This window comes from Portunus trituberculatus, chromosome 30, assembly GCF_017591435.1.
Source record: "Portunus trituberculatus isolate SZX2019 chromosome 30, ASM1759143v1, whole genome shotgun sequence".
In the NCBI taxonomy this organism is placed as follows: Eukaryota; Metazoa; Arthropoda; class Malacostraca; order Decapoda; family Portunidae; genus Portunus; species Portunus trituberculatus.
The window spans coordinates 9,594,457-9,605,249 of record NC_059284.1 but is presented as its reverse complement, the minus strand read 5'-3'; the positions used below and the strand labels follow the sequence as shown (position 1 = coordinate 9,605,249).

The 10,793-nt window shown below is 41.8% G+C and overlaps 2 protein-coding genes across 3 annotated transcripts in view; one reads left to right on the top strand and one right to left on the bottom strand.

Moving 5' to 3' along the window:
• The window catches only part of LOC123510998 (protein ABHD18-like), a 75,332-nt gene extending 73,857 nt beyond the window's left edge, over nt 1–1,475 (top strand). Inside the window, exon 12 of the transcript XR_006676679.1 lies at nt 1,450–1,475. The gene's annotated coding sequence lies outside the window, so the exon portion shown is untranslated. The remainder of the gene's footprint in view (nt 1–1,449) is intronic.
• LOC123510997 overlaps nt 1–10,793 on the bottom strand; it is a 173,871-nt gene that overhangs the window by 56,531 nt on the left and 106,547 nt on the right. For both annotated transcript variants that reach the window (XM_045266597.1, XM_045266598.1), the window contains 2 exons: nt 3,726–3,855; nt 2,041–2,753 (listed from right to left, as the gene is read on the bottom strand). In XM_045266597.1, coding sequence (XP_045122532.1) covers nt 2,041–2,753; nt 3,726–3,855 — 843 coding nt within the window. The remainder of the gene's footprint in view (nt 1–2,040; nt 2,754–3,725; nt 3,856–10,793) is intronic.

The window sequence follows — 10,793 nt, the reverse complement described above, 5'->3', positions numbered from 1 at the left end:
CAGGAAATAACAGATAAACACACACACACACACACACACACACACACACACACACACACACACACACACACACACACACACACACACACACACACACACACACACACACACACACACACACACACACACACACACACACACACACCGGAAGTAAAAGTAAACGAACCGATGGATGGATCACCGTATGAGTTGCGAATAATTAAGAATGTATAATGAGAGAGTGAAATGGGAGCGCTTTCATCATTATATCGACATTATGAGCTGAGGACGACACGAGCACGCCCGCCAGCCGCCCACTGCCAACCACACACCCACGCTAACAGATTTATATTGCATGGATGGGGGGAAGGAGGGGGCAGGGAAACAAATATTGGGTGTTTAATTGTGAGAGAGAACAAATGTAGAGGACACTAATAGCTAGGGAGAAAGGTACACACACAGACACACACACACACACACACACACGAAGAAGGATACAAGGAAATATTTAATCACACAGGAGAGATAAAATGGACTTGTAAATTGCTCGAGAAATAAAAAACACAAAAGACTCGTGTGTAACTGTTTTGTTGCTGTAAAAGAATGAAAGAAAGAGAAAGACAAAAAAAGGAGACACGAAATAATTTACTGCTGGGATAAAACAACGTCTTTCTTATCTAAATGCGAAGATAGAATACTCGGGATAGTGTTTAGATTTGAACCCAAGATAAAAGAACCGCTCTGTTATAATTGGAGAGAGAGAGAGAGAGAGAGAGAGAGAGAGAGAGAGAGAGAGAGAGAGAAAGAGAGAGAGAGAGAGAGATTCCACACCGTTTAATCATCGTATTTTCTTGAATTGCTTGACATAAAAATGATAAATGAAGGGACTTAAACAAAACACCAAGGATGAAGGGAGACAAGGAAAATGATAAATAGAAGAGAAGGAAGAGATGAAGAATAAAGAATAAGGAAGGGAAGAATAAAACACACACACACACACACACACACACACACACACACACACACACACACACACACACACACACACACACACACACACACACACACGTAAGAACTCATTAAGGTGGATACTCTTTTTTTTTTTTTATTTGAGAAGCAGCTGTGCAATTTTTTTTACGTTTTTTTTTTTTACTTTTTTTTTTAAGGGGGGGACGGGAGTTGGGTTAGGGTTGATTACGGGGGGAGGGGGAGGGAAGGCTAATTAGGTCTCGGTTTTTTAATGACAGCCGACAGAGTGATTTAAACCTTTCAGTGATTAATTATACTCACGCTGAACTAAAAAAAAAAATGAGAAAAAAAAAGAAAAAGAGAGGATGTTAGTTATGGATTTGTCAGGTGCTCTCTCTCTCTCTCTCTCTCTCTCTCTCTCTCTCTCTCTCTCTCTCTCTCTCTCTCTCTCTCTCTCTTGTTTATTCCATCCCGTTTAACTTTTCTTTCCTTTCTTTGCAGGCGGGAGAGGAAGCGCCAGGAACAACATTAGCGAGGGTAAGTACCTGTTTGCTCAACGTTCACAAACTCTCGCTTTCCTTCCCATTCACGACTCACTCACGACCCACACTCACGACTCACTCACGACTCACACTCACGACTCACCTGTGCTTGTTCACCTACAAGAAAACTCACTCAACGTTCACGAATTCTTGCTCTCCTTCTGATTCACTACCCACACTCACGACTTACTCACGACTCTTACTCACGACCCCACACTCACGACTCACACTCACGACTCACTCACGACTCACACTCACGACTCACTCACGAATTACACCCACATTTACTCACGATTCACTCACGACTCACACTCACTACTCACTCACGACTCACCTGTGCCTGTCCACTTACAAGCTAACTACACACACACACACACACACACACACACACACACACACACACACACACACACACACACACACACACACACACACACACACACACACACACACACACACACACACACACATTTCCCTTTGACACGTCCCCGTTTACCGTTCCCTCTCACTACCTCGCCCTTCCTCTCACCGCCACTCCGCTCTCACTCACCTTGCACGCTCAGCAGTAGCCTCTGTGTCCATGTCTGCGAGAGGCGGTAATGGACACGACACCTGTACTCCGCCGTGTCCTCCAGCGTTACTTTCTCCACCACCAGCGCTGACCCGCCTCGCTCCAGCCGCACTCGACCGCTCTTCAGGTCCTCCTTGTTCACTCCCCCTTCCTGCTCGCTACCGCCCCCCTCGCCTCTGCTGCCGCCACTCCTCTGCTTCTCCTCACTACCGCTGATAACGTTCGTGTCTCTGTTAGCGCTGGGTGGCTTTCTCGGTGTGTTCTGCTTACTGACTGCTGCTCTGCTCCATCTGTTTCTGCTCGGTGGTGGCGGTGGTGGTGGTGGTGATTGTCGGTCCCATATGAATGTATTCCGAGATCTGCTGATACTTCTGCTTTTCCGTCTGTTCCGTCTGGGTGTCTGTCGCCTCCCCCTGCTGCGCCTCCCTCGACACCTGCTGCCCATTTGCATTTTACACTTGCTGACTGCCTCCCTCCTGTGCCTGCTGATGTGCTGCTCTGTGACCTTAAAATACCTGCTGAAGGGACCCTCAAGTTCCCTGCTGACGCTTCTACTCCACCTGCTTCTGCTAACGGATCTGCTTTTCCTCCTCCTGACATGGTTGGAAGCCTGGTGGGTGACGGCGCGCCTGCTTCTTCTGCTGACGGCGCTGTTGCCTCCGCCGTCAGTATGTTCCGATCGAGCGTCAAAGCTAATGATGAAGGGATGGGAGGGAGAGGAGGGAGAGGAGGGACGGGAGGAGGAACGAGAGGTGGCAAGATGGAAGGAATAGGAGGCGGAGGAAGGAGGAAGGGAGAGAGGGAGGGAGGGAGCCATGGGAGGTAGTAATGTGGGAAGGAACGAGAGGAGGAGGGGAAGGAGGAGGAGGAGGAATGGAGGGAAGATGAAAGGGGTAGCAGTAAAGAGAGAGGAGTGAGAGCGAGAGGGAAGGAGGAAGGAGAGGGACAAAGAGGGTGGCACAGAGGGAGGAAAGGAAGAAAAGTGAGGAAGAGGGAAGAAGGAGGGAAGGAGGTAATGGAAGTGAGAGAGGAGAGAGAGAGAGAGAGAGAGAGAGAGAGAGAGAGAGAGAGAGAGAGAGAGAGAGAGAGAGAGAGAGAGAGAGAGAGAGAGAGAGAGAGAGAGAGAGAGAGAGAGAGAGAGAGAGAGAGAGAGAGAGAGAGAGAGAGAGAGAGAGAGAGAGAGAGAGAGAGAGGTAATGGAGGTGTAGGGAAGTGAGCGGAAGGAGGGATGGAAGCAGGAAGTAGGAAGATGGAGGAAAATATTTGAGAAAGGAAGGAGAAAATGAAGGAAGAGAGAGAGAGAGAGAGAGAGAGAGAGAGAGAGAGAGAGAGAGAGAGAGAGAGAGAGAGAGAGAGAGAGAGAGAGAGAGAGAGAAAGTAATTAAGAAAATGGAAAATTAAGGAGGATGTGGAGAAGATAACGATGCATAGAACAACGAGAAGGAGGAAGAAGACAGGAGAAGATGAAGATGAAGACGAAGCAAGATGGGGAAGACAACGAGGAGGAGAAGGAGGAAGAGATAGTGAAGGAGGAGGAGGAGGAGGTGGAAGAGGAGGAGAAACCCAATTAATTACTTGAATATACCTGTACCTTAAGAGCTCATCATTAACCTGAGAATAGCACCTGTTTGCCTCACGTGTTTGTCTCACCTGCGAAGACCCACCTGAGGAAGGGACGTGAGGTGTTATTGAGGTACCACAGCACTAAATTGGCAGTGTCGTCAGGGTGCGGCGGGTACTGACAGGGGAGTGTTGCTGTATCGCCTCTGCTCACGCTTACTGCTACCAGGGGACCTAAAAAGGGGAGAAAGGAGAAAAAAGGGTTATATAGGTATGTTGTTGTTGTTGTGTTCAGGTTTACTCCTTTATACTGAGACACAATTTTTACCTTGAGATTTGTGTACGATTAGACAATTTTGTTGATATTAGGAAGGGTCTATGGAGGTCAGAAGATTAATGTAATGGCCAGTCTTCACTATTTTAATCCCTCACATGAGTCTCTGAAGCTGTATAAAGTCACTAGATAGTTAGCAGAATGAATATGGAAATGCGTCATAGTACTGAAGGGGTTAAAAGTCCCAGGTGTTTGTAAAGGGTATTCATACACAAACATACACAAAATAAAAAGAAAATAGAACCTTTTCCAACCATCATATATCAAAGCACAATAGGAAAAAGTGATAATGTGATTCTAGAAATTGAATTAGAGGATCAGAAAATTTTGAGGTGTCATCCAAACGTCTCTCTCAGCTAATAGGCACTCAAAATCCTTCTCAAAACACACATTCATGACATCCACCAATTACTACCTCGAAAATTCCACCGGTATCTTATTTTATTCCCGCCTTTAGAACCATCACACTTTTTTTTCCCACGTATGCAATTTCCATCTCCTGTTATTTCCTTTTGTGTTTTCTCCTTTGTCTTTGTGCCTTCCTCCTACTGTGTCTGTGTGTCTATGTGTGTGTGTGTGTGTGTGTGTGTGTGTGTGTGTGTGTGTGTGTGTGTGTGTGTGTGTGTGTGTGTGTGTGTTTGTGCGTGTGTGTGGAGGTTGGTTGGTTAATTAAATAAATAGACGAATAGTTTTTTTTCTTTTTTTTTTTTGCTGTTTAGTTGGTTGGTTAATTAGTAAGTTAGGTGGTTATATGATGTTGTTGTTGTTGTTGTTGTTGTTGTTATCATTATTATTATTACTATTATTATTAGTATTGTTTTTGTCATTATTATTATTATTATTATTATTATTATTATTATTATTATTATTATTATTTAGTAGTAGTAGTAGTAGTAGTAGTAGTAGTAGTAATTGCTGTTGTTGTTGTTGTTGTTGTTGTTGTTGTTGTTGTTGTTGTTGTAGCAGTTTATTTTATTCACTTTTTTGTTTTGTAGGGACGAAAGTGTGAAAACTAATTATTACGCGTATTTCATCCCAATTATATCACACACACACACACACACACACACACACACACACACACACACACACACACACACACACACACACACACACACACACACACACACACACACACACACACACAACATTTATTACTCCTTCGTGTGATGTATATTTGCATTTTCTCTTTCACACACACACACACACACACACACACACACACACACACACACACACACACACACACACACACACACACACACACACACACACACACACACACACACACACACACAGAGTCATACATTTCACTCTCCACTTTTCTCTTCCTTCTCCTCCTCCTCCTCCTCCTCCTCCTCCTCCTCCTCCTCCTCCTCCTCCTCCTCCTCTCTTCCTCTTCCGCTTCCTCCTCCTCCTCCTCCTCCTCCTCCTCCTCCTTCTTCTCTTCCCCACAATCATACCAGCAAAACGCACAGTCTCAGTTGTAATTTGCTAATATTTCCTTCCCTCCTAAAAATATTGAACAAATTACTTCTGTTATGAACTACGCGTCAGGTTAATGAGGCTTACAGTTGGCAGCATTGTTAAGGAGAGGACTGTGGTGGTGGTGGTGGTGAGGGTGATGAATGGTGGTGATGAATTGTGCTGTGATGAAGGGGTTATGGCGATGATGATGGTGATACTGTGAAGGTTAATGTGGTTTTGTTATTGTGATGGTAATGGTGATGAAAATGAGGATGGTAATGAGTTTTCTTATTTACAACACCAGCACGGCCTCAGATCCTTATATCACTATCTAAATCCACTCAACAAACATGACACCATTAATGATAGTGAAGGAAAATCAAACTACAGTACATAAGAAAGGTGGTGATGGTGTTGGTAGTGGTGGTGGTGGTGGTGGTGGTGGTGGTGGTGGTGGTGGTGGTGGTGGTGGTGATAGTGAAAGTTAATTTACTCTGGAGATTAAGTTTGATAATGTTGACAAAATTAAAAGCTGTGATGAGAATGGTGATAGTCTTCTAGTGCTGGTGGTGGTTGTGGTGGTGAGTTTAATCTTGGAAGTATTTTGGTAATGTTGGTGGAGAGTTTTAGTTGTGGTTATGAGCTTTGTATGGTGATGTAAGGTATTAACATTGTCAGGGTGGTGTTGGTGGTGTTGGTGGTGGTGGTAGTTCTCACGGTAATGATAGTTCTGATAGTAATGGTGTTTATAATGGTAGTGATGGTGGTAGCGGTGGCTTTGGTGTTGAGAATGGTGATGAAGATAGTGTAGTAAGAGTAAAGGGTGTTATGATAATGATAATGATAGTTTTGGGTGTAGTAAAGATAGTAAGGATAATGGTAGTAATAGTCGCTAAGAAGACATGTTATAGTAATGATAGCAATAATGATACCAGAAATGACAGTTTTGATGATAATAGTAAAGATGTTGATACAAATAATGATAGCAATGGTAGGAATAGTCGCTGAAAGCCATGTTATAATAATGATAGCGATAATAATACCTGTAATGGCAGTTTTGATGATAATACTAATGATAATGATGCAAACAATGATAACAATGGTAATAATAATGGTTACAGAAACACGAGTCGTAATTATAGTGACAATAACGACAGTAGGTCCCATTTTTTTCTTTTCCTTTTTTTTTCCTAACACCTTCAAAATTTCCTGGGTCTTTTTTTCCTGACAATGATGGTGGTGTGATGGCGGTAATGATAATAACAATGGTAATAATAATAGTTGCAGAGACACGAGTAGTAATGATAGCGACAATAATGGTAGTAACAATGATGGTGCTGTGATTAAAATGACGGCGGTAATGATAATAATACTGCCAGTACTGACGCTAACAATTCGCAGAGCATATCAGTGTACAGTAATGCTGCGTAAGAATAACAACAGTGTTCATACAACGCACTAATGACTCTATCTAAAACTTGTGATGTTATGGGATATTTTTTTCTCTTTTCTTATTTTTTTTTCATTGTATATTTCCAATGTACATTTTTTTCCCCCAGCATGACTCGCAAAAGACAGGACTTCGTAATTAAAATCGTAAATATACACGGAGCTTTTAACCCAATCACATTTTCTCCTCATTTCGATGTAAAATGAAATGAAAAAAATAAATAATGGACGTTTATTTTGATATTTTTTTTTATTACACTCCTGCGTACGTATTTTTGGGTGTAATTTAATATACCAGTAACTAGGAAATGTATGTACGTGCGTAGCTTGAAATTCGCTATGATAAATATTATGCTTTTTAATTACGAGAATTCTCACTCAGCTGTTGTTATTTGTCCCTCGATGTGTGTGTGTGTGTGTGTGTGTGTGTGTGTGTGTGTGTGTAGGTGGCAAGGTATAGTGTAAAATATGTGTGAATGTATATCTATGTATATTTCTAGCTAGTGTGTGTCGTGTGATGGGTATATGTGTGCGTGCGTGCGTTTCCGTGTCTCTCCCAGCTGATACGCACTCAAAATCCTTCTCAAAACACACATTCACACATTTACCAGTTACTACCTCGAAAATTCCACTAGTATCTTATTTTACTCCCGCCTTTAGAACCATCACACATTTTTTTTTCCACGTATGCAATTTCCGTCGCCTGTTATTTCCCTTTGTGTTTTGTTCTTTGTCTTTGTGCCTTCCTCCTACTGTGTCTGTGTGTCTATGTGTGTGTGTGGCCTGCCTGTCTGTGTCCCTGTGTCCTTGTGTCTCTGTCTCTGTGTCTCTCTCTGTCTCATCAGCGTGAATCTAGTGGTCGCTTGCCAATCAACTCCACAGGCTTCAAAATAAAAGTGTAGGTATTAGATCTGACTCAAGCGATCCTTCGTCCCTGAGAATCTTGCATAAAAAAAGAACTGTTGGAAAAATGCGTCTGTGTCACTGCAATTCACTCTCGCTAATTGCTCCTTTGAATGACTCAAGCCCTTGGGAATTAGTTGAGAATTGTTTACTGAAGGTGACTGTTTCAGAAAGGCATGTGCGTTTTTGTTTGCGTTTTTCGTTTCGTCTCGTTTCTTTTCTTCGTTTCGTTTCTTTGTTTCGTTAAAGGAGGGAAGTTTCCGTGATGTGTTAATGAGTGTGTGCTTGTGTTTCGTGTGATGGTGGCCGTGATGGTGGTGGTAGTAGTTGTAGTAGTAGTAGTAGTAGTAGTAGTAATGAATTGTAGAGAGTTGAATTAAATGCGTTAACTTTCTCTTTAGTGTCAATGTATTTCACTTTTATTTAGTGTTAGTGACAAACTTTCCCAGTAGTAGTAATTATCTCTATAAGTTGAATATAAAAGCAGTGACAGTAATAGTAGTAATAGTAGTAATAGTAACGATAGCAGAGGCAGTGTCAGGTTGCATGCAGTGGTGGTGGTAACGCTGTTGTCGCAGTAGTATTGGTAGTAACGGTAACAGCATCCGTGGTGTTGGCGTGGTGGTGATGGTGGCGGTGGTGATAATGAGAGCAATAACACAGCAACAGTATCAGACTATGGCGGGAAGTTGTGCTGGTTAACAGTAGTAATACCAGAGAGAGAGAGAGAGAGAGAGAGAGAGAGAGAGAGAGAGGAATAGATGAAGACAATTAAGATAGAATTTGCGTCAGATGATAGTGATGATGCAGCGAGGCCCGGGATGGTGATCATGACAATAATGGTGACGGTGAAGAACATGAACTGCCTCACTAACTCTAATGGCGCTGTGATAATGATATTGGTAATGATGGTTACATTAACACTAATAGCAATAACACGGCTATTGCAGACACTCTCGACAGGCCAGTAAGGTTAATGATTCTTGTTATAGCAATGGTGGTAGTAACGTAGCGGTTAGTGGAGCTATTGCACTGGTGATGGTAGTTATAGTAATGCAGGAAGCTGTAAAGGTAGTAGTGGTAGTAGTAGTAGTAGTGGTAGGTGTCGTAATAAAAATACTGGGAACTGGCAATCAAGTGGGCCTTTTTTTTTTATATATATATTTTTGTTGTTCTTGGTTAGCTTCTCCTCTTGCATAGAAAAAAAATAATAATAGGAATAGTAAGTGGAATATTAGTGAAAGAGTTCAAGAATGGTGATTTAACATGGTAGTAGTAGTAGTAGTAGTAGTAGTAGTAGTAGTAGTAGTAGTAGTAGTAGTAGTAGTAGTAATAGTAATAGTAGTAGTAGTAGTAGTAGTAGTAGTAGTAGTAGTAGTAGTAGTAGTAGTAGTAGTAGTACAGTAGTAGCAGTAGCAGCAATAATAGTAGTAGTCGTAGTCGTAGTAGTAGTAGTAGTAGTGGAAATAGTAGTAGTGGAAATAGTTAAATCAATAGTACTAATAGCAAAAGTAAGATAAATCAGAGGTACTAGTGACACAAATAGGTCAAAGAAAGCAATAACAAGAAATAGTACAGTAGTAAGAGGAAATATATGTTAATAGTCAACAGCAATATCATTACAAAATAGTTCTGGCGTCAATAGCAACAGCAGCACTAGGAGGACGTGTGTACAGTACTATTAGAAGCACCAAGGCCTTCTTAATCCCTCATAAATACACCAACAAGATCAATAACAACAATAGCGCCAGAAACAGTGAATAGAGCAGTACTGAAAGCGATAGTGAGCCCGGAAATAGTAGCAGTGGAAGTAATCTGGAGTTTGTGAGGCATTAATGGATAAAACAACAAAGTGAGCTATGACAATAATATAAGAAGTACTGGAAATTTTAGAGGCATTAATGGATTCAGCAACAGAGGCAGCCAGTAGCAATAAGAGGGGGTGTTGATAGAGTAGCGGTGGAAGCAATAGAAGTACTGGCTGTGAGAGATAACGCGTCGTGATATTAAAAGTACCAATCACCTCCAATCACTTAGCTTCATAGAGATATAAAAGCCGTATTGGTGATCAGAGAGATAGCAACAGGAAAGCGTTCAACCCCTTCAGTACCATTCTGTTTCCTATTTGGTGATTTTATATAGCTTCAGAAACTCATGTGGGGATTAAAATAGTGAAGACTGTGGCCATTAATCTTCTGACCTCCATTGACCCTTCCTAAAGTCAATAAAATCGTCTAATCTCACCCAAAACATGAAGTGAAAATGAGCTTTGGATATGATTTAACGATTTTATTTATATTAGGAAGGGTCTTTGGAAGTCGGATGATTAATGGCCAGAGTCTTCACTATTTTAATCTCAGCATAAGTATCTGAAGCTGCATAAAATCACTAAATGGTAAGCAGAATGAATATGGAAACGCGTCATGGTACTGAAGGGGTTAAAGAGTAATAGAGGTACTAGCGAGAAATAATAGTATGAATAGTGTTCAGTGTTAGTGCACATGGCGAAAGGACCAGCAGCAATAACAGAGGCAGCGGTGATAGAGGAGAGGTAGAAGTAATAATATCAGAAGTACAGGTGCCGTGGTGTTAAGAGATACAGGAGCAGCAGCAGTGGTAATAACAGAAGCAGGGGTGATAGAGGAAAAAACAGGAGGAATCGTTGAAGTATTATAACGAGTAGCAATATTAAAAGCAGTAGTGAGCTTAGTAATGTTAAGAGATACAGCAGAAGCAGCAGTAATAACAAGAGAAACAGGAGAAATCATTGAGGTATTATAACGAGCAGTAATATTGACAGCAGTTTTTTTTATGTAAGAGAAAACTAACCAAGGACAACAAAGACAAAAAGAAAAAAAAAGACCCACTCTGCCGCCAGTCTCCTTACAGATCCAATAGAGTTAGCCAAGGGGCAGGGAATGTCTTGAAACCTCCCTCTTGAATGAAGTCATGTCATAAGAAGTTGGAAATACAGACACAGGCAGGGAATTCCAGAGTTTACCAGAGAAAGGTATGAAAG